Source organism: Lepisma saccharinum, chromosome 1 (assembly GCF_977018435.1).
Source record: "Lepisma saccharinum chromosome 1, izLepSacc3.1, whole genome shotgun sequence".
Lineage (NCBI taxonomy): Eukaryota > Metazoa > Arthropoda > Insecta > Zygentoma > Lepismatidae > Lepisma > Lepisma saccharinum.
In genome coordinates, this window is record NC_139229.1 from 21,764,446 (window position 1) to 21,788,946 (window position 24,501).

At 37.8% G+C, this 24,501-nt stretch overlaps 1 protein-coding gene across 1 annotated transcript; it reads left to right on the top strand.

Annotated features, from left to right (window-relative positions):
- The first annotated feature begins 929 nt into the window (after positions 1 to 929).
- LOC145997421 (uncharacterized) lies at positions 930 to 23,975 on the top strand. The gene is made up of 13 exons (XM_083134489.1): positions 930 to 993; positions 1,235 to 1,377; positions 3,191 to 3,398; positions 4,267 to 4,443; positions 7,674 to 7,806; positions 10,550 to 10,706; positions 11,382 to 11,555; positions 11,699 to 11,774; positions 13,090 to 13,184; positions 18,351 to 18,482; positions 19,969 to 20,094; positions 22,303 to 22,468; positions 23,734 to 23,975. The coding sequence occupies exons 2-13, from the start codon at positions 1,243 to 1,245 to the stop codon at positions 23,844 to 23,846; spliced, it is 1,692 nt and encodes a 563-aa protein (XP_082990615.1). The 5' UTR covers positions 930 to 993; positions 1,235 to 1,242; the 3' UTR covers positions 23,847 to 23,975.
- The last annotated feature ends 526 nt before the right edge of the window (positions 23,976 to 24,501 follow it).

Below are 24,501 nucleotides of genomic sequence, written 5' to 3' on the forward strand. Positions count from 1 at the left end.
TTACCATTAATGATGAACACATTTGACATAAAAATTATGTTGTATATGAAGTCTGGTTACTTCTTAAGAGTTTGCAGCGTCGTCGCCTTGTAAACAAGGAGTCCCGGGTTCGATACCTAGTAGAGGCACATAGTGGTTCGGATCCCACTTAAAAATGTAGGTCCAGTCCCGATTAGCCTTACTGTGCATAAAGTGGACTTAAAACACCAAATCAATCAATCTTAAGAGGTGGATTTAACATAAAGACCAAGAAAACCTTTATACCATATAAAGAACAGTTTTGTAACTTTGAAGATCTTATGAAATATAATAAAAGTAAAAATATAAACTCTTTCGGTTAGTAAAACATAAAACTAAGAGTTCAAACAATTCCATCACACCGCGTGTCTCCACCGGGTATCGAATCGAGGAACCCTTGATCGCAAGGCAACTACGTTACTACTGCACCATCGGGGAGACCAAAAAAACTGTTGAGAAAACTTTTCCTAATAGGGAATTAAACTCACCTTTTCATTGCGACCTAGTATCATTAAGATTTAATATTTTCTTGAATAATTTTTACCACCAATCTTTTCCTGCTTCTAAAAATATTTCATTCTCATAGTAACAAGCACAAATAAACACAATTCCTTGTTATATGGGGTTATGTAACTCTGCAATTAATACACGAATTGAACTTAGTTCTTCTGTTTCATTTTTGTCATCTCCAAACTGCGTTTTGGAAATTTAGGTTCAAGAACAATGAATTCGAATCTTATTTTAATCCGCATAACAACTGTACATCCTGCTCTATAATCAGCTCATTGCGAAAGCGTGGAAGATTTAGTAGAGAGTTAATTTGCTAGAGGAAACTACGCGAAAAATATCTACTAAATCTTTTTCACGGAAAATTCTTTGTAAACAACTGTATTTGCAATCACGAACACGTAGTCGTTTGGAATTGAGATAAATAGTACACATGACCCTCTCGTCCTCAGTCGCTGAATTGATCTGGTAAGTACATTAAGGTGAGATAAAATCTCAAATTGCAGGAACGTAATTTGAAACTGATTGAGTGTTTTTGAATGGGAAACACTATTATCGGAGTAACATGCCTCGTTCTTGTTTTTGCACTACATCTCCATTAGCGGAGCAAACAATCTCATCTCGAGAATTGTTTTAAATGAGAGTAGTATTGCTTTTTAATGCTTCCTTCCTTACAGCACGTTTATTAACTTCGTTTTATTTTTCGTAGCTTACAAAATGGAGAAGGAGCATATTTTCACCAGTCCTGCACCCGAAGAAGCCGACAGAGTTCAGTTATGTGTTCCTGTCACGGATTTCCTTTTCGGGAAAGTGCAAGAGCACTTGCATAGGACCAAGGACACAGCATGGGTGGTAAGTTCATTGTCCTTGTGAGGAAAGTAATGTGAGTATTTCAAAGTCCTACTACTGCTGTACGTGTAAAACACATTGGCGTAGCCACATATCGCGAGGCCCTGGTCGAGATGAGAACGTGAGGGTCCCGTCAGTTCTTTGGCCAAATGCGTCGATGTATTGGGTGTATATTATCTTCAAAGCTGGCTTCTAAATTTGGTTTCATCTTATTTATCATGACATTAAAATATTCTATTTCTGAACGTTTATCAACACTTTCAGAGCTAAACAGAATTTTTTTTCCAATGAACAATCATTCGGTGTTTGAATGTCAACTGAATGAAACAGTTACTTCTTCTTTACACATTCACGACCTTCTGTTAACGCAGATTGAAATCCAGTTGAATAGTACGAATATTCAATCCAGCCGCAGAATTCCTGAAGATAATCTTAGTCATTATGTATATGAATTTCAACACTTTGCCAAAGCTTCTCAACGAGAAAATAATTCATTCATAGCTTATTTATAGCAACACGGCTTCTAAAATCAACAGCTTACTCCTGGTTATTCAAAATACTAAAAAATTAATTCAAATTGTAACGTCTAACTAGAATCTGAAGACGAAAAACAGAATGTTGTAGTTTTATGTCCCACAAAAGTTTGCCTTTTCCATCTATTCTTTCCACTTCTATTTAATATATTTTTTGGTAAGTCCCATGGCAAGTGAGGCTCTTTCAGGTGAGAGGTCCCGGGCGTTTGTCTACTTCGCCCACCAATTGCTACGCCTCTGGTACAACATAACGGAAACAAAATGAAAAGATTTGTAGTCACTCCCCGGGAACTCTCAAAGAGTCTAGTCTTTTTTTTTTATTTAACGTCGCGTTTCTGTCACTTTTAGCTAATAGCGACGATGAAGATGAGTGATGATTGGATAAAATTGATGAAGGGCACTCACGAATAACACCCATGTCTACGTCAGAATTTGAACGCGAGAACTTGTGTTCCGAGTCCGCAAGTTGATCACTAACCTTGCTGGGACACCGAGCCGGTTCATAGAGTTAGTTCTGTTCCATCAATAATTCAGTTACACTAGACCTATCTACAAGGCAGAGTTGTTGAATGTCCAGGAATCCATAAATTCTAATTAGTTCTATTGGATCCCGTAACAGAACCTGAAAGGTATAAAAATGATTTTCCTTTGCCGGGGATAACTTTTTTTGTGTGGAGGGGAATCCCCGGCTTCCCCCGCCCTCGTTAATTTGCATACTGCATACATGTATCATTTCATTTTCATTTGGGTCAATGGCTGTGTATGATACTATCAGACACATTCTCTCTTGGATGTGTGGCCATGGCAACATACGTATTTATTCCGTTAACTCATTACATATAATTGCAAACACATAACATTACATGCAATCGGGTATCATGTATCACGTATCAGACTCGAATACCAATATTATTTTCCATCAACGATTGAGTTAATAACAAAGAATTACCAGAAAAATAATTTGTAACCTATACTATTTTCTTAAGGGCGGTTCGATTGCCGAGCATGTTAAGTGGTCGACTTTCGATATCGTCACCGAGGTTCCCAGATTTAAATCCCGGAGGGTGCGTTGGTGTTCTTTGTGAGTATCCCTGCATCAACACAATCACTTATTGTCACAATGAGTCAAAAGTGGCGGAAAAGCGATGCTAAATAACGAAAATACAAATCTATTTTTAAGTTTATAGTACTCTACTATTACCAACGCCCTCTCTTGGTTTATTCTTAAAATCTCTGTGTTCATAGTAAGGAATAATTCCAAATTCATTGCATCTCCATTCCAGACGGACACCGTCCACGGGACGCGAGTGTTGTTCTCGGAGGTGGAGCCACTGTCGAGGAAGGTGGCGAGCGCCCTCACGAGAAGAGGCTTCCGCAAGGGGGAGCTTCTGTATTTCGTCACCAACGAGATGGCGCTGCTCGACCTCTTCATCCTCGGTGCCTGGAGGTGCAACGGGGCGGTCAAGGGAGGGTGCCCTCGCAGCACCGAGGGTGAGTTTCCACATGAAAAATTGTGGTTCAAGAAGAAATCAAATATACTGAAGTCATTAAAGCCCTTACTTGCAGTAAAATGAATGGAGCTTTTCTATCAACATAATGGCCTATTTTGCAATTACGGTTGCAGTTTACATGGTTTGCTGAAGATTTGCGAGCAAATGAGCGGCAAAAGTAATTTACAGATGCAATACACAAGGGAGAATCAAATGAAAATCTTCATTTGTTTTTTGTTTCTTATCTAGCAGATTTCTGTATGTAGGGTTGCACAAGTTTGCTGCATTTTAGCACAGACCTATGGCTGATCTACATATATACCTATTCAACTTTGAGTTAATGCTTGTATACCTCAAGAAGAATAAGTTTTTGTAGTCCTTATGAACCACTGCGATGGCCTTTCCACTCATCGGCCTGCGATCTAAAGCCATTGCCAAACTTTCTCCTCCATTAGTAAACTTGCTGGTGTGGTAAGCATGCACAGAGATATTGAATTATTATTTTCCGAGAACTTTCTGTAAGTTTTAGGCTGAAAGAGGACAAGAAACCAATCCTCTTCACTGGTGCAAGTGTGTAGAGGAGGCGTCATCTTTAAAATGACAAAAATGGCGTTTTGAAGCTCACTTGATCAGCGTTTGAGCTGAGATTGTCTTATAAATAACACTTGATATTTCATGTACATTTGAGCTGTATACAGTCTGTCCCGTATTATTTATCGGACGTTTAAAGTTTTCTTTTTTTTATGAAATACTTATATGCACACACACACACACACACACTTCGAAAGTTATGTATATCTTAATCACTTCCAAATTTCCTATTTTGAGTACCCACGGTTTTAAATTGAATTTGTCTTCCAAAATTGCAGACGATCAGTACAAGCTGATGAAGGAGTGTGACACAAAGTTTGTCTTGTGCGACAAAGACACGGAAGAACATGTGAAGAATGTGTTGAAGAGGCTCCCATGGGAAGTCCAACTCTTCTCTCTTGGAGAAATGGAAAAGGCAACTTCCCTAGATGAACTATTGATGGACGATGGAAAAGGTAGTGTCTTACTGCAAATTGGATACAACTTTAGAATATATATATAGATATATAAAAATCAGTCTTTCATATTGATAGTTTTCGATACTACGTATGTACTAACTCTTCAGTCACAGTTCTGCCTCCTTTAAATTCCGTATCAAATCAAGTGGTGTCCGAATGACATTTTCTTTACACTGGAATATATATATGTAAATTGGTTTATAGTTAACGATAGCAACTATCAATGCAGGTACTGTTGATGATATTTTAGAAAGCTTTATGAGCTAACCATGTATTATTTAGCCATTGAAATGACTAAATGCTAAACTAAATGTGCAAATTCTGAATTTTAATGGACCTTTGACCTTGCTGTAACAGTTACGCCAGACCTGCTAAATATGAGGTATGGACGCGTGGTTTTAGAAGAAGTAGGGTTGAAAAGGGGTAAAAAAGAATTGAGTGAATGAAACAGGGGGCTTCGTCTGTTGCGTTCATGCAGTGTACAACCTCTCGACAATGAATTAGTAACAATACAGTGTGGCATTGTAGTCATAGAGGAAGAGAGAGAGCAGATGGTTCAGTGAAATTGAGGTCGCCTTCGACCATAATCTTTTTTATCTCTCAACGTTAGCTGCTCCCTTCTGCTGCTTAATGGCTTTGAGCTACAGTACCCAGGAGATAAGATCGCACTGCACCGAGCACTTCCTGGCTTCCACAAGTCCACGCGAGTTTGTCAAGCCTGTGTTACAGCAACAATAGACCCGTCTAGTTGGCAGCACTTTTTGACACTCGGTGTAGTGCAGGTGTATTCCGGTGTCAGGCTGGTGAAAGGAAATGACGTGCAACCAAGTAGACGGATAGCTGTGTTCAAGTTCAGTAAATTCAACAAATGCCTGTCCGCTGCTTGAAACGTTAATTTGATTAGTTAACCCGCACCACATGACCATACACCACACATTACACCGCTACAGAAGGTAGTGTAAACGATGCAGACACGATATGCACTACTTGACATCAAATCAACGAAGTAGACGAGTCTGTGTTGCACCGTGTAACCAACTAGACACTCAAGTGCAATGAGAGTCAGAAAGTGCAGTGAACTAGACGGGGCCATTGATGCTACACAAATTTATGACGTGGTATTCCGTAAAAACTGAATAGTATGTGTAGCATATATATCAGGGCCGGCGGAAGACGGGGGCGAACCGTGCCACTGCCCAGAGCGGCAAAATTTGAAGAGAAGAAAAAAATAAGCCTATTGAAAACTTGAAAGTTTCGTGTTCTACGTATTATATAACTTGGAAGTTAATACATGCTAACCCACAGTTTTAAAGGAACATACCAGTAGTCTCACTTTAAAACCACTGAGTGCCACAAGGAGGGAAAGCAGATTCGATGCCTTAACTCCGTTGAGATATCAAGTGGGAGAGGTTCATGATGCACTCCTTAAAATAATTGGCTACAATAAAACTGTCCAAATGGTCGCACATGAGGCTCAGTGTATTGCAAACCAGTTCCTTCGCTTTACATTCCTTTCCTCAATAGTTATCTGGTATGACTTTTTACTCCACGTAATTTAATGAACAAATGTCTTCAAAACATTAATCTACGGTGTGTTAGATGCTTTATTGCAAACATATCAGCGCTTTGAAAAAAACAGGAGTGATGAAAAATTTCGAAGTTTCTTAGACGCCACTTGGCAGCCTGGCAGGGCCTCCCTCCCTCCGCTCGTGGAGGCGTCGGGGGGCAGTGACCTGTGAGTCCCGGTTGATGAGAAAGAATTGGCATCGAATTTAGATATAAGTGATCCAAAGATAGGCAACACTGCACAGGGCCGATATCGAAAGAAGAATCAGTTTCAGTATGATCAAACTGTTGAAGGTCCACATGAACGGTACAAAGTTGATTTTATTACCAGGTCCTAGACGATTATTTTAGCTTAAACATCATAGCTGAATTTTAAATTTCTTTTATGATAGGAAAGACATGTCATCTGATCTTTTGTCTGAAAAGTGTAGAAAACTTGCGGGAATGTTAACACATGAAGCTAAAAGTGTTTTCGGCTATAATAAAACAATTACACCAAAGAGACCTTAAACTGATAGAGAGTCATGATTTTGCACCTAATGTGAGTGTAGAACATCGAATTTATTAACTTTGTCGATAACCGTGGCAAGTGGCGAACAAAGTTTTTTGGGGGGAAATTAAGGCTAATAAAAATACTATCTTCGGTCAGACATGTCTGAAACATGCTTGTTTCCATTCTGTGCAAGGTAGCATTATTCGAAAAATAATATTACATGCAAAGGTAAAGTTCCCTGTGCAGATAGCACCATGTTATGAAGGCACATTTAGAGGATGTGGGTTAGGGTCACACACATTCTCGATCTCGGCCATTTTGGAGGTGATGTGATCAGCACCACTCTCCGGTCGCCTTTACCTCCTAATGTTTCCACAGGTACCCATTAATTGGAGGCTGAGTGAGCCCAAGAGCCGCTTTATGCGGGGACAACGCAGGAAATAATTCAGACCTTAGATCACCCACGCGGGAGATCCGGAAATATTAAATGTAATTCTTTTAAAAATCCAATCATATATTACAGACCTACAACGGTAAACATATGAAGTCAAGCCTTAATTTATTTCCTAATACTTGTTACATTTAAGATACGTTTAAGAGAGAGAGAGAGAGAGAGAGAGAGAGAGAGAGAGAGAGAGAGAGAGAGAGAGAGAGAGAGAGAGAGAGAGAGAGAGAGAGAGTTTTCATAAAATATAATAATAATATAAAATTAGTGTCGCATTTTTTAAAGTTTAACTGTGGTCGAGCGAAATATCCTTTTGTGCTTAATAGCATTGAAATAGCGTAACAAGTCTCATTATTTATTTTACAGTTTGATGTTTTACTTAGGAATATATTGATTTTCAATATATATATCCCCTAGTCCTTATTAATTAGTATTAACACATACTTACGTATAGTACATGCATAATATAGATTGTATAAATGTTTACACAACACAACTGTCATTTAAATAACAATACATGCAAAAGTGTTAGTTACGTAGTAATTATGCACAACGCTATTCAGTAAGTCTTGCAAACAAGAGAGGATATTTTGAAAAATTAACAAACTTAAATAAATGAGCTCTTTACAAATGAGAAGCCGTTTTGTGCACTGGTTAGCATGTAATAAAGCCGTTTCGAAACTTTAAAACGTTATACATTTTTTAAATTTGGTTTTGTTTCAGCTTTCCCCAAGATGTTGGAAATAAATATTAAAGAGGATGTTATTTTCATTCCTACCACAGGCGGCAGCACTGGTCTCCCGAAAGGAGCAATGCATACACACTACTCCTTACTTCACACGATAAATAAATTTCGGTAAGGCGTTTCTTTATCCCTTGTCAAGAACTGTATAATTTTATAAATAGGCATATTTCAACGTTGATGTCGAATTTTCCTCATTTTACATAGAAATGTTTGTAATTCAACTAAGTTCCGAGGAATTATGTTTGTATATATTTAATAGATAACTTTTAAAAAGATTAGCTAGGTAAAGGATTCTATTAGATATAAATACTGAAACACCGATTAAAGAATAAAAGCTTGGTTAAACGTAAATAAAACGTACCGATAGATGATGCAAGGAATGGAGGAAACAGGATAGGGTGTGTGACCAGGTCCGTGCCCAGGATGTCTTTGAGGGGGGGCCAAGTCTGAAACCGCGCTCGCGTGTGTGAGTGTGTGTGTATATATATATATATATATATATATATATATATATATATATATATATATATGTCAATTATTAAATAATTAATTAATATAATGAAACATGTATAAATAAATTAATTTGGTACATTTATAAACTAGCAAATTAATTTCTTTAACAACTGGTTCAAAATGTCGAGAGATTAGACAATAGGTGAAATATTTTTAATAAGTGTTAGATTTTATTTAATTATTGCTTTCTATAAACAATGGTCAATAAAATTTCATACTTTCATTGTGGTATATTTCTATAATAGTGTAAATTTGTTCATGGTCTCTCGAATGGAAATATTTCCTTATCAGTGCTGTAGCTAGAGATTTCAGCGGTCAGGACAAGAATAGATTTTCGCAACCCCTGCACCGAATTTGCATCCCCCCCTTTCCTGCCTAGATGAGGCTCTCATACTTAGACAATGAAGAAAAAATTTTATGTACCTAATCTTTTCCGATGAATCCGATGAAAATAAAACTTAGCATTCAAGAAATGTGGCTAATAAAAGGACAGTCGGTTGTGAATCCTACCTCATCTTCATTCAAGCAGTGTGTGGTACTGTTCACATCTGCAAATTCGATTGCAAGGAACAGTTTATCAGTTCAGTTTATCTTGGTAGATAAAGTTTAGCATAGTGTGGGAGCAAAAATGGCAAAAGGTGGTGGGGCGGGGGGGGGGGGGGCAATTGCATCCCTCGCCCCTCTAATAGGTGCCACTGTCTATGACTATAGAAGTGCGTTTTAACCGCATGTTGTTACCAGCTATAAAGAAAGACACAGAGGGAGAGAGAGAGAGAGAGAGAGAGAGAGAGAGATAGAGAGAGCAGTTGCATGCAACATTCACACACACACACAGACATTATTCTTTGTTCTTCCTACCTTGTATGTGTTTCTGATATTATTCTTAGTAAAGAATGTATGAAGTCACAACTAATTGTTTATTTTTATTGTTATAACAAACTATTCCCCTCGGAAAATTTTGATTGTGGGGGGGGGGGTGAATTTTAGTAGAACAGGATCGTTGGTGGGATGATGTGAGATCCCCCCCGCCATGGCAATTCGTACCCTGGATATGACCAGCAACGCTAAGGTAGTATTGCAACTGGATGTACAATTGTAGTTTTGCAATATTATGGACCAAAGTAACGGGAAAAAATCAACTCAGTGATAACCCCGTCCCCCCCCCCCCCAATTTCCCTGGCCCGACAATCAAAAATACAGTTGCTTACAGAGAAAGGCTGTCACCTGGCGTACAGCTCGGTGCTTATTGCTTACATTCCATTCTCAAAAGTATTTGAATAATACAATATTCACAAATTAACAATGTTTTCAATTTTCTTATACCACCACCATTGAACAGCCATGATTTGATTTGATTTGTAATAAAGATAATCTATGATTACAAAATAATATATTTATAAGAAGTTAAATTACTTGTATTAGGAATGATTGTTATAATGAAGAACATGTCTGAATGTGAATTAAGAAAAAAAAAAGAACATTTTCTCATCAAGTCTGCAGTTCGAAAAAAATCAGGACAGAGATTAAAAATAGTGTACTGTCCCGACCAAATCGGTATGTTTGGTAACTTTGCATAAATGGTTATAAAACTAAAATTGCTAAATATACCACAGTGCAGACTTCTGGAATCTACCTCTCTCCAGAAACAACCCATTCATTTATGCAAGAAGAAAATTGAAATTCTGCAAAATGTGAAAAACCGTCCGTGTTTTTTTTGTAGTTTTTTTTATAAGTTCGCATTAAAATATTTCATGGCTCGAGGGGGGGGGGCATGGCCCCCTTGCCCCCGCCCCCTTGGGTACGGGCCTGTGTGTGACCAATATGGCTGCCTTGTTGGATTCAAAAGCAGTTTTTTAAGCAAAAAAGTGGGCATGTGGCACATGAACATAGGATAACATTTCAAGAGAGATACGCAGGTATACTACGTTTCGTTGTAATTTTGCACCAGGTAATCATTTTCGTAGGAGCTGGTTGACACCGGGAATCGAATTGGATCTCCCACGTAACAGTCAGATGCCCTGCTGACTTTTTTTTTCTAAAAAAAGAAAAGCCCCTAAGCGGCAGATTGCCCCAAATGAACCTTACATCAATTAATCTCAATTCTCTTCGTTTTCATTCAGGACAACAATCAGAAACGTCCATGTCTTGACTAGAATTCGAACCCGAGGTCCTTGGCTGACTGGACCACATCGCGTAATACATATTGAAACTAACAACCCGTCAGCCCTAAAGATGTTAGAAATGATTTTACATTTTCAAGGAAATTGACATTTTTCTTTTCAGATAGTATTTGTTTTGTGCCATAGATCAAGTGATACATTTTCTGGTCTGTGAATTCCAGGTTTCTATATTATGAGACAGATGTCACGCTAACATTGTCCAACTTCCACATAAGCGGAATGTACAGTAGTTTAGTCCAGTTGGTCAGAGGATTCAGAATATACACCATCCCCGTCTTCTCCGTTGAAAGTGTGCTGGAGGCTTTAACTCGATACAAGGTATCAGCTTCGCATGTTGACACTAGATTCTAGAGCTTTGCATATTTTCAATCACATATTTAAAATTTCAACAATTGGTTTAGAAATATAAGTGTGTTTCAAAACTCGCTCAAACATAACTTCCATTGCTTTTAATATGAAATGTATGATTGATTGATTTACTTGGTTATTTTTCTTCGCTTTTCTGCCACTTTTGGCTAATCGCAAGATGACTGATGAAATTAAAGAAGGGGCACTCACAAAGAACATCCATGCCTAGGACGGAATCTGACTCTAGAGCCCCTGACGATGTATTAAAACAGGCTTGTCATTATTTTAAAATTTTGTTTTTTATAATTTTGGATTTAATTGTGGTATTAATATTTAATGTTATATATATATGATAATTAATATGATGTAAAGCAGGTATTTTTATATCCTGTATATTTTAAATATTTTAAAGCAAAATTCTGGTAATTGATGCTTATAATTGGAATGGAATACAGTATTCTACGAATAATATTAATATTTTACACAACTTTTAATTGTTACAATTTTCAAGCATCGGTATCGGTGTGGGTATCTGTTCAAAGTGATATCGGCTCATTTCTAATGTGTATAATATGTATGTTTGTATGTATACTAGTTATGTATGTGTGTAATTGATATCTAACATATTTTATATTCTTTCTTAAGTCTCCAACATTCGGAACGCTTCAACAAGTTCTGGTTTGGTTACTGAAAATTCCAATCCCTTCGAAGTACGACCTCAGCAGTTTGCAGTACATCATCACAGGTGGATCTGTAATTGACAAGAGCGTCATTCAAGGACTGAAAGACAAATTTCCACACTTGAAGGACATAATATTCGTAAGTGTATTTCTCAACTCTGTCATGACTTCAAGTAGTTCTGCATATAATTGAACCAAAATTTAGAAAAAATAGAAAATCAAATCTTTGTGGCGTGATTATATACTATTTTATTATTAGTATTATTATTATTATTATTTCAGAATTACGGTGCGACAGAATGCGGTCTCGTAACATCAACTCTGGCTGCTTCGATGTTCAAGGTTCTACAGAAACCAGGTAAGGACAAGAATTGCTGAATAGAAGGTAGTGTTTTTAGGGGGACAAGAGAAATTTGTATAATTTCATCTCTCATGGTTGCAAATATTTATCCATACTGATCATGTGTATCGTCAAATTCTTTTGTAGGGTGTGTCAGGGCATTGATAACATTTGAATAGTAAAAACTGTAATAATGTAGTATTATCATGGTTATGATTGTCGTTATGCAATAATAACTATTATAAACTAATAAAAATAAATATTTTTTCCATATTATTATTATTATTATGGTCGACCTCGGTGGCGGAGTAGTTAACAGAGCGTGCTACGACGCCAGGGGTGTCAAGTTTGATTCCCGGCCTGGGCATGAGTGTTCGTTGTGGGTATCCCTACATCAGTTTAACCATATCATCACCCATTCTCATCTTCGCGATAACCAAAAGTGACAGAAATTAAAAGTAAAATTAACCAAATCAATTATTGTTATTATATTCTTGCGGATATTTTTCTGCTCGATCCACCAAATGAGTGAATATCTTGGAGAACTCATTTTCATTATTTTTCTACATTTCATGTGGTTTGGGCACTGAACGACACACTTACTCGATTTTGTTATTTATATTTACATGCTCGCCCAAGAGAAAGCTTTTGAAGTTATGGGTAAATTTTAGACATAAAGTTTATGTTGTGTGTTCTAACACATAAAACTCTAATTTTTTGGAATTTTGAAAAGTGTGGAAGCATTTAGTATCTGCATTAAATAGTAGAATATGGGAAAAAACTGGTCCCTGCATTTTACATTTAATGTTTTCGCTCTAACGTAGTTTCTTCTTATCTTTATTCTGTTCAAATACAAACTGAATATTGTTTTATTTATAGTATTATTAGCCATAAACAATCACTCTGTTTTTTGCAACTTGAAATGAATGACGGACCAGTTCGACCTCCCCCATCCTGATTCCCATGTTAGAGAAATAGAACAGTCTTTAGAAATATTCGTGATGTAGTTAAACATACTTTCCATAATCATTCGTTTGAGACATTTTCCTATTTCATTCTCATTTCCAATACATCAATGAGATACAGAACTTTTGATCTGTTAAACTAAAAATTAAGTAAACTACATATCCAAGATAATTTATATGACTGCAACAATTAAAAATAACTTAAATGTTCAATTTCTTTATCTATAGGTAAAACCGAGTTCAATAATAGACATTGAGGAGGTATTCTGTGAAAGCTGTTGGCTATCATTTAATTCAGCATTATGAATTGTAGGAATTTTTTCAAAGTTGTAATTCTGGGCCGTTGTATTATTTTTCTTTCCTTTCAGGTTCGAAAGTGTTGAGCTCTGGGGTTATTTTTCCGTCTGTAAAAATGAAGGTGCGTAATACTTACACAAAAACCAATACATTAACGACATTGTTTGTATGATTCGTCCGCTCATAAAAACCTAATTTCAACTGTTTTCAAAAGATGATAATACATAAATGTAGTTACAAATGTCGCATATCTTAATACCCGTTGTAGTCAATAACATTTATAAATAGTTGTTAAAATATATTGAAGCTCAGTAAATAATAAATAATTGGAATTTTTTTGTATTACCATTGCATCGCAGAGTGCTAATTTTTTAAAGTGTGTGCCTGGGTAGCGTCTATAATTGTATTTAACTCAGCTTCTCTAAAAAAAAAATAGGTGAAAAATAGAAGGTCGCGCATATGCTATGTACACTCATGCTCATAAATTAAGGATAATGCTGAATCTTGTACAAATAAATATTTGATGTGCACGTTGCAGCTTGAAATGTTGTCCGCGTACTGGACCAAAGAACCTGTGTTGACTATGACCTTGATCCAGTGTGTGGTGGCGCTGTACGCAGACAAATGACTCACAGGAGCGAAACTCCTGACCAGAGTGCAGTGCCTATAGGAAGTGTGCAGTTGTGTTCAGTTGTGCGAATGGTGAGTGTGTGTGAAATGGCTCAACGAACACATATTGATGATGTAATGAGGGGAAGGATACTTGGGCGTCTAGAGGCGGGCCAAAGACAGCAGGTCGTATCACAGGTGTTCCATGTGCCACAAAGTCTCATCTCACGATTATGGCAACGATTCCAACACATTGGAAACGTGTCTCGGCGCTACAGCAGTGCACGTCCACACAGTACGACACCACGAGAAGACAAGTATCTCACCGTAAGTGCCCGGAGACACAGACGGAGTACTGCCGGGGGCCTTGCCCGAGACCTTGCAGCTGCTACTGGAACAGATGTTTCCAGACACACTGTGTACAAACGACTCAACAGGCATGGTTTATTCTCCCGGAGGCATGCAATTTGCATTCCACTGTTACATGGTCACTGAGTAGTCCGTAACAACTGGTGTAGAGTACACAGGACATGGACAATGGAAGAATGGTCTCGGGTACTCTTCACTGACGAGTCCAGGTATAGTCTCAACAATGATTCTGTGGAACAACAATTTACAATCTCCCTTGCTTTGTATCATATGTGCGCTCTTTGATTTTTTTCACGTTTTCCGCAATATACAGGGTTAAACGGGGTATGTGGATGCCTTTCTTGGGTGTTCAACATGTGTCTGTGCTACCACAACTAGTTTGTTTCAGTGCTGTATCGTGGGGCACCAAAACCTCTATTATCCTTAATTTATGAGCATGAGTGTACATTTAAATATATATATTCATTCATTCATTTATTGTTTGAACACTTCTATGCTTTCCAATATTACGTTTCATGTCATCGTATGATCTACTTAATTGAATATTATCTATGTCTTCTTCTTCCTCCGAATACTTTTCCTGTTAATGATTCCTTCCAACCGGCCCCCGTGGCGGAGTCGTTATCGCATCGTGCTACACCGCCAGGGGTTCCGGGTTCGAGTCCTGGCCTGGACATTGATGTTTGTGAGTGTCCATTCATCAATTCCATCATGTCGTCATTCATTCGCATCTTCGCAATTATCCAAAAGTAGCACAAAGCGAAGTAAAACAAAGTAAATCAAACAAACAAACCATTCCTTTCACAGCGTATTCTAGCAGGCAGTTCCTTCTTAGCCAGTGTCCCAGTCAATTAATTTATCTTTTCTTGATCCTCGCCACAGCCAACATTTCTAAAGCTTCTAGTCGCCTTTCCTAATCTCTTCGTAGCGTCCAGGTTTCTGCAACATACAACGCTACACTCCACACAATAGTTTATTAGTCTATTTCTTGTTTATTTGTGTAAAGGTCCACAAAACACACTTCGTCCTCTGTTAAAGGCCTTTCCTATTTTCAGTCTGACATCTTGACTACAGCTCATGTTATGTCACTGCTTCTATCCCCAACGACTTAAACCTCTTGTAAGAAATGTTCAAGGGAATATTCAAGGCTATTTCTCTTCTCATTTTGACTTCTTGGCTGATGTTCACAGTTGGCATATAAGTGGGATAAGAACCACTATGCACCTGCAGCGGGTATCCAACGCGGGACCACTTGATTCAAGGTAATTGGTGAGGCCCTGCACAGTACGTCGAATCCCACTTTCAACAGTAGTTCAGTCCGGATTTGTCTGTCTTAGCATACGGTGGACCTAACACAGATTTGTCATGAAGTGAACTTTGATGGACATCGCGTTTATAAATACGAAACTTTGTTGCTCCAGCTAAAATAATGCTTTTCGAGATAATCATTGAGTTTCCAACAGCTTGGACAATTCAATTTAGGTTAGTGTTATTCTTATCATCTTCCATTTATCAAATCTCTTCCACGTAGTAATGCCCTGGGCTCTATTATTACAGGCCATGGTGTCCACGGCGCTTGGATTCAGAGCCAGTAAAATCCTCTATGAAGCCTTGTGTTGAGTCGTATGTAAGTTTCTTATCACCATTCATTTTCATCGTTGCGATTAGACGAAAGAAATAGAAAGGCGACGTAAAATACACTAAATCAATCAATCGTTACATACAAGGTTCGCCCAAGATTATTCCAAGTGTCCAGTGGCGTGCTCAAGGAGGGGTGGTGAGGATCATAACTTTATTTTTTGGAAAGAAAACAAGTAATTACCTTCAAATGACTTTATCACCTTCAAAATAATCACCAGAGAAGGAAAAACACTTTGACAAGCGTTTGTACAGGTCTTGGAAACACTGTTGATAGTCATTGACAGTACGTTTTCGCAAAATACGCGTAACATTTAATTTAATGTCCGCGACGTCGTCAAATCATCGCCCTTTCATAGCCATCTTAAGCTTGGGAAAAAGTTAGAAATCAGTAGGCGATAAGTCAGGAGAATATGGAGGGTGATTGATCATATCACTGAATGCTTAGCAAGGTATCGTTGTACAGACAATGCGGTATGAGGCCGAGCATTATCGTGTAACAGAAACCAGTGGCCAGGATCATAGAGGTCCTTCCTAACACGCTTCATCCTGTGTCTGAGTCGACCAAACACTTCTTTCTAATACCATTGATTGATTGTTTGTTTTTCAGGAACAAATTCATGGTGGATCAGTCCTTGGGAATAAAAAAATGCGATCACCAGCACCTTTGTCTTCGATTTAAACATCCGTGCTTTTTTCTTTACGGACGAGAAGTCCTTTCCACTGCGCACTTTGTCTTTTTGTTTCGGGGTCATATTGTATACACCAGGTATTATCTCCCACAACGATGCACTTTTAGAAGTTGATGTCCTGGTTCACAGTTGCCACCAAATCCTCCCAACACTCTTTCCTTTTGTATTTTTCTCGTTCTGTCAAAATGCGAGGCACAAAGCGAGCACACACTTTCCTCATTTGCAGGCCCTCCGTTAAAATTAACCTACAGCTTTCATTGCTGATATGAAGCATGTCTGACAGTTGCTGCGTGGTTAAACGTCTATCACCTTTCACCAGTGCACGAACTTTCTCCACATTGTCGTCATTCCTTGACGTTGAAGGCAGAGGCGAGGCGTCCGGCCATCGGGAGATGCGGCGATGACCAAGCAAAATAATAAAAATATTGCATTTTATATATTTTAGAGAAGCAGTAAAAAAAAAAAGTCAGAATACTCGCATATTTTTGCGAAATAAGCCAAGCGACAGCATGAAACAGCTCGAAGTACGCAAGAGATTCGCTAATCTTAGCGGATCGAAATGAGGCTCCAGTACTACTCCTCGCGCCGAACCCTCCCGCCAAGTTTCCTATGGTGTTCGTCGGCCCAGCTCATCGCAGAATGGTGCGAATCTCTCCAGTCTCTGCCGGTGCCGAGAACAGCCGAACGCTTCCGAACAAACAGACATGTCCAACGACCTGTACTTTTCCCCACTCTTAAAGGTCTGGGTCATAACAGGCCCTTTTTTCAGCCCCCATCCCCATGTTTACAGCCACGGCAGGGTTTGTCTGGAATCAACAAGATTCTTCCGAGTGTCCAGTGGCGTGCTCAAAGAGGGGTGGCGAGGATCATAATTCTGCTTAGGCTCAATATTCTTTGAAAAAAAAGGAAGAAAGAAATGGCTCAATATTCTTTGAAAAAAAAGAAGAAAGAAAAGGCAGGAAAAGATGGCAAAATGAGGACTTCAGAAATTACTACTAAAAAGTACACGTAACCCCCTCCCTTCGAAAATCCAGGGCACACCACTCGAATGTCTGCTATTTCCACTCCACACATTGAACGATATGAATATGCTTTTCATTATCTAAACAACAATCGGCGGCGAACCATAAAGGTTCTTCTTACCTTTTAACGCGACAATTGAGGTGTTTGCATTTCAGTTTCCATCATATTTAATAATTCTCGTCGTATGGGATAGAATTATGTGTCTTTTGTAGTCGTAAGGTCTGTGGTATGAGCTTTTACATTGAATTGGCAATAGCCTTGGCGTTTATCGCAGATAAATATTGTGCCCTCCCCCCTGCCTCTCCGTTGAAAGATCGACCCTGACGTTTGGCAAATCTTGCGATGACTACGTAAAAATGTCACGCTTCGCCACTGGTTGAAGGGCGTCCTGATCTTGGTTCATCCTCGACACTTTCACGTCCACCTTTGAAACGATTGTACCAGTCATACACCTAGGTTCTTGATAATGCTGCATCACCATTACAAGGCGACGACGCTACCAATGCGCCATCGGGGAGGCCAAATTTTAAAAGAAGGAACAGAGTCGTTGGCGAAAGGTGAGTTGAATTTCTGTACTCCGACAGGTAGAAAACAGCCCAGGAAAAGCGAATACAAATTTTGTTGAAAATTCTCAGACCATTCCGCTCCCTCCACGTTGCAACACTGCGAACCAACGTCGCCGCGGAGAATGGAGTGGGGAAATGTGGTGTGAGCTGCGCAACATCTATTTGCAGCGTCTTGGTTTTAAACTTGTCGAGTTATAGCTTATAACTTATCCTTACTACACAGTATATATACTAATCAATATATTATTTTATCATTGCATAAACTTTATATTATCTTTATTGTATTATCATGATCATTATGCGATTTTTCCCTTTCCTTGTTTCTATTGGCTTATTGTATCTCTGACAAGGTTCTAAGAACTGTCCATGAGGCCGTAACACGTTTGCTTAAACAAAGACCATTCTGTGCTATTTATTCTATAACAATTTAAGTAATCTAATTGTCTTATCCAATTCCTCTTTCAGATTGTTGGCTTGCAGAGTGGTAAAGCCGTAGGCAAGGGGCAACAGGGGGAAATCAGGGTGAAGGCCGACTCTATTATGAAGGGATATCTCAAAAGACCTAAGGTAAATACGTCCTTCGTCCTTGGGAATTATTGTTGTTAACATAGCAAACATTTCGTCCCATATCATGATGTAATAGGTAAGCGTTGTAAAGAAATATAGAAAGGCACTATTTTATATTTAAAATAAGGCATCAAATTTATACAATTACTAAATTACTAAATACGAATTGTATTTTAGTAATTTTAAGCAGATTAAATTTCTCTTTAAGTTATACGGTGCGGACAGATGAATTACAATTACATTTTTCTGCTTTAATGGTCGCTTCATCTATCTGCTGATTTTTGTATTTTATTTTCAGCCCCTGTGGAGTGGTATGTTTGTCTTCAATTTAGATATTGTGCTTCTTATTGTGATATTCAATAATGTTTTACCTACATTACGTCTTATTACGCAGGTATTATTTTTGGGACAGAATAGAGCACCCTGATATGTTTTGTTATTATTCTTCTTGTTGCTTCAAAAATCAGGCTACTTTCCACATACATACAACAGTGGAAATTTAAGAGTGTAAGCTTAAAATGCACTATTTTTCATCAAACACATTTTGACTTGTATCTTTCAACCAGGGACATATTTAGTTAGGTGATGTGTATGTTTGGGGGGGGGGGGGGCAAATTTTAAAATAATATGTAATTCAATGTATAACTTAAAATGGCTTATAAATTATATTTTGTTTTCTGTATGTCAATAATATCCATTACATAACATAGAGCCTTATGCATAAATTACACACACATATACGTATAGTAGTAGTTTTAAAAATAAATATACATTTTCAGGGTGTCTACCGAAGTAACAAATCCAAAATTCTAGACATTTTCATGACTTTTGTTTACCGTTTTTCTAAATCTTTATTTATTCGACCTATACCTAGGTAGTAATGAAAACTTCTGCCAAAAGGCCAGTTAAGATGAATAGTGAAGATGTATTTAACAAGCGAAATAGACTTGCTCTATCTATTAATGCATCCTGGACTGCATTTTTCAGACTAGCGACACACTGGCATCTGGACTCAACCAGTATAATCTTGTGCTTGTATTGTCGTCCCTATATATTTGTGATTGTCTCTTCATCCATCTTATGTTACCACCTCCTCATCTTCACGATTAGCCAAAAGGGGCAGAAAAGTGAAGTAAAATAATCTAAATCAACTAAATCAATTGTGATAGCAAAAAGTCTAGACAAAAAGTATAATTTCTTGCCTTTTTTTACCTACTTGTTGATTTCTTTTACTTTCTCTAGACTGTCATGGCTTTCTTGATTGGTAGATACCATGATATTACATTTATATGAAATATAATTCTTAGTCTATATCCCAAGAGGTACAATAACTTAAAAAAACAATTTGTGACCCACATGTAACGTTTTATAAGTAAATAATTTGAAGATTTTTTATTTTTGTTTTTTATCTTATGGGACCTGGGGAGTTTTAATGCCCCCTTTAACAACACTCATGCTTTCAACAGCGTCTTTCTTGCTTTCAAAGGACACAAGAGAATCATTTGACGAGGACGGTTGGTTCCGCACAGGAGACATTGGCTACTTTGACGACAATGGGCACTTGTTTGTTGTGGAGAGGATAAAGGAAACGTTCAAATATTTAGCATTTCACGTAAGCCTTTTATAAAGATGTTTTCTCCTATTTAGTTGCTAAGTGTTATTTGAACATTTGCACGTCATGAACACAGGTGTCCGCAAATGAGGTAACAGAAGGCTACCCCCTGAAAATCGAATGTTACATAAACATTTACGATTCATAAAGGTAATTTAATTGGAAAGATAACATATTGCAATATAGTGGGCCTATAGTTAACGAGACGCGCAGTAAGACTGGTAGAGTGGGATGCATAAATATTGCCATACAAATTGCACAAAGTTACCAAATTCAAAGTTGAAAAAAATTGAAAGAAAACACAAAATGACAAGTTGAAAATCTCTAGAACAGCATCAGTATAATCCCATTTCTTAAAAAAAATCACGAGGAGAGGAAAGTAATGACGTGCTGATGGACAATGTGACTAGTGTTACTTATGCATCTCACTGTACAGATCATCGCCTTAATGCCATTTCGAATTCTCATATTTTTAGGGTAAGAAAGTGAGAAAGGAGATTCCTTCCCTCTTTCTCTCTCTCGCCCTTACCTCTTTCTTTTCATTTTCTCTCTCTCTCTCTCTCTCTCTCTCTCTCTCTCTCTGTCTCCCTCTCTATCTATCTTTTCTGTTTCTCTTTCTACTTTCCCATTTCTCTCTTTTTCTCCTTCATTCTCTCTTCTTGTATTGTTTTCTTTTCTCTTTGTTTCTTGTATTGATTTCTTGTCTCGGACTCTTCTCTCTCTCTCTCTCCTTCTATCTTATCTCTCAAAAGACAAAGTTGGAGCGTGAGAAAGAAAGCTGCCTCTTCCTCGTTTTCTCTTCCTCTTTCTTTATCTTTCTCTTTCTTGCTCTCTACGAGAGAGAAAAATCTTGCGAACAGCTTTCATCGTGAATGTTGAAGTTAATTTGAAAAATTATCATTCTCCACTGTTTTCAGTGTCTGGCTGTTCATCTTCCACTGCTCTCTTTTTACTTGCTGTATCCTTTTGTTTTCATTCTCTCCACTACCTACTTTTTTCATTGACATCGTGGTCTTTCTTCCAGCTTTTTCTCAATCCTTGTTCAGTGCATGCTCTCTCTGAAAGTCTGTTACATCTTCACATATTGAAACCAGCCTTGCCTGGTCTATTCTACCCTAGATTCACTATTTCACCACCACTGTTGCCAATATCTTCATTCCTTATCCTTCCTCTTCTTGTTCTCTCTCTTCCAATCTTCACTGCCTACATCTTCTTCTCTCTCTTTCTTATTATGTTAGCATCCCGTCAATGTATAATTACAGATAGGTAGTGTGTCTAAAGTATTAGCACCTTCTTGCACCTCATGGGTACATTCAACAACAATAAAAATGTGACACGTACATCCTGAAATACTCGCTTCCCTGCAAGACGTTAAATGTGTTGCCTAACTCTCCGGATTTAAGTGGATTTTAATATCAAATATTCACAACTTTTACCACCGCCGTAGAGTTAGGCAACACACATAGGACTTCCTTGCAGAAAAGCGAGCATTTCAAGATCTAAGTGTCCCATTTTCATTTTTAATGCCGGTGACTGTACATGCCTCTTCTCTATCACTTGTTCAGTGCGTACAGTTTAAAACCGGCCCCGAGCACAAATATAATAAATGTTTAGAAGATAGTGATCTGCGTATTTAGTACCTTACAACAAATGTTTGTTTGTGTATATTGTTGTACGTTGTTCAATTCTTTCATATATATACTCCCCTCCCCTCCCTCTTCCCCTCCTCTTCTTCCCCTTACCCTTTTCTGCCGCATGGCGTGTTTGTCTGAGGGAATTGTTTGGCGAGAGCGTTATTTTACAAGGACTATGGCTCGCCAGATCTCCTGATCTCTCAAGTCCGGACTACTTCCTATTGGGTTTCTTGAAAGAGCGGAAGCATCACATGACTGTTGCCATTCAGAATATCACCGCAGAAGTACTCCATAAGGTTGCTAGGAATATGTCACACCGTCTGGACATGTGTATCCTGCAAGAAGGACGTCATTTCCAACATTTGTTGTAAGGTACTAAATGCACAGATCACTATATTATAATATTGCTCATATTTGTGTTCGGGGCCGGTTTTAAAATGTACGCACTGTTCTTTGATATAAACCAGTTCCAGGTGGATTCCTTCATTTACCTCCTCATCTATTCTTCTGTTTACTTATGATGCAACCATCTGGCAAACACGTTTCAATGATGAATGTTTCTATCTTTCCTCAGATATCTCCAAGTGAACTGGAGGGCTTGCTACAAACACATCCAGCCGTGATGTGCGCTGGAGTTGTTGGTGTTCCAGACCCAGAATACACTGCGCTTCCAAGAGCTTATGTCGTCAAGAAACCAAACCATGACGTCACCGAGAAGCAGCTCCAGAGATATGTAGAAGGTAGTTTCGATTTACAACAACAACTTGAACAACAGTAAACTAAATTCTCCTACACATGTACAGTCACAGACACTGTTTTGTAACAATTCCTTTTAGTTTTAATGAGATTATTACAACCCAGAAGTGTCCGTAACTGTACAACTACAAATAATACCTAAATAATTTCCTAACGAAGAATTTAATTTTTATCCATGTCTGAAGTTTTGCGTTTCAACTGCACATCTATGTCACTAGTTCCCAGGAAGAGACCTGCTACGTGCACACTGCGAAATAGTTGCGAGCTGAGACTTCATTGTGATCCTCATCTTCGCCATTAGAAAAGCTACGTAAAATAACCGAAATAGAGGGAAATATCGTTATGCTAATCCCCTCTTACAAAACATAATTCATGTCAAGTACGCACTGTTACATTTGAATAAACTAGCACAAAGGCAATCGAACACAGAAATACTACTTATTTGTAATGGGTTTTCCAATAAGAATGATATGATTTTGAAATGAACTGGCAACTATGATTCAAATGTTATAACTGTCACTACTTGTCAATTGTATTTAGTATACTGTGACAATTCATCATGGCTAAATACAGGCTTCAAGAACGTTCGGTTATTATCCAAACATTTTATGAAAATAGACGTTCTTTTGTGAATACTCAACGTGCACTTCGGGAAAACTATGGTCCACATAATCGCCCTTCTCTGCTTGCTATTCTTCGATTTATATACATACTGATTTAACTTCTTTAGATTGTGTTTTGTGGGGTTATTTGAAATCTATACGTAGTCTATGCAAACAGACCACGAACCCTTGATGCATTAAGATTGAAATCGAATGCTGCATTCGTGACATTAGGCCCGAGTTATTGCACAAAGTCATCGAAAATTGGGTTCATCGAATTCACTCGTGTGCACGAAGTCGAGGTGGACACTTAAATGATGTGTTATTCAAAACATAATGTAATGAACAATGCTTCAAAATAATATAGAAAGTTTGGTTGTATCTGACATAGTTTTTATTTTATTTCATTGTAAAATCATATCGTTCTTATTGGAAAACCCTATACAAGATAATTATGTTAAAACCACGTCAAAACATAGAGACTGAAAAGAGACAGATGAGAAGTAAAATTAAGTAGATAAATATAAATACGAAAAGTATGAGATGAACTCCATTCCAAATATATACTGGAACCTTTTATACTACCACCATTTGTCCAAGAAATATAGATATTTTCTTTATACACATGCCTATTATTATTTTTTCAGAGAGAACGCCCTATTATAAGCATCTACGAGGTGGAGTGTTCTTTGTGGACGCTTTGCCGACAACTGGCGTGGGAAAACTGTCCCGTTCAATGCTGAGAAAGCTGTTGGGCTAACAGATGTATCTTATCCTGCCAGGCCACTTTACCGAAAATAACATTTCGCCAAAATATTTGTAAAGAATTTTCTTTCTGTGTAGATATGTACCACATACTTGAACTAATAAATATCTTACCAAAATATGAGTTGAATTGAAAGTTTCATTTAGTTACTCCTCGAATAAAGTTAACCAAAACGAAACAGTAGTGTGGAATTTAGTTTCTACTTCCAATTCTTCCCAGTATTATAATTTTAAATCTTGAAAAAAATCAGACTCGGTTAACAAGAAGCAGTTACTTTTCAGAAGAATTATAACTGCAACTAGCCTAATTGCTTTTAAGAGTAAGTAGCTATATAACTGTAACTGAGTTACCTTTTTCAATAAAACGGTCACTTTGCACTTACTTTACGACACCTAAATTGTTAACTTAAAATTTTTTATCGTAGGTAAGAGCTTAATTTGGCAACTTGTGTTTCCAACGATGTGTCTTCTCTGGATGTTAAGGTGAAAGTATTTTCGTGAAATTGCCTAAGGGTTCTGGGATGGCAGAGAAAGAATGAATGTCAAGTGAAATTGATGCCATCACATGCAAAGTAGAACCATGGTGAGTATAGAAACGATATCTCGAATTAAAATCATTTAAGCTAATTTCTTGTCCCATATTTTATTTG

What these genes read in the sequence shown, in the direction of transcription:
- LOC145997421 (XM_083134489.1), top strand. Translation starts at nt 1,243, where the DNA reads ATGGAGAAGGAGCATATTTTCACCAGTCCTGCACCCGAAGAAGCCGAC. An exon ending in ACTTGAAGGACATAATATTC is followed by an intron (nt 11,556 to 11,698) that starts GTAAGTGTATTT and finishes TTATTATTTCAG; the next exon opens with AATTACGGTGCGACAGAATG. An exon ending in GCTCCAGAGATATGTAGAAG is followed by an intron (nt 22,469 to 23,733) that starts GTAGTTTCGATT and finishes TTATTTTTTCAG; the next exon opens with AGAGAACGCCCTATTATAAG.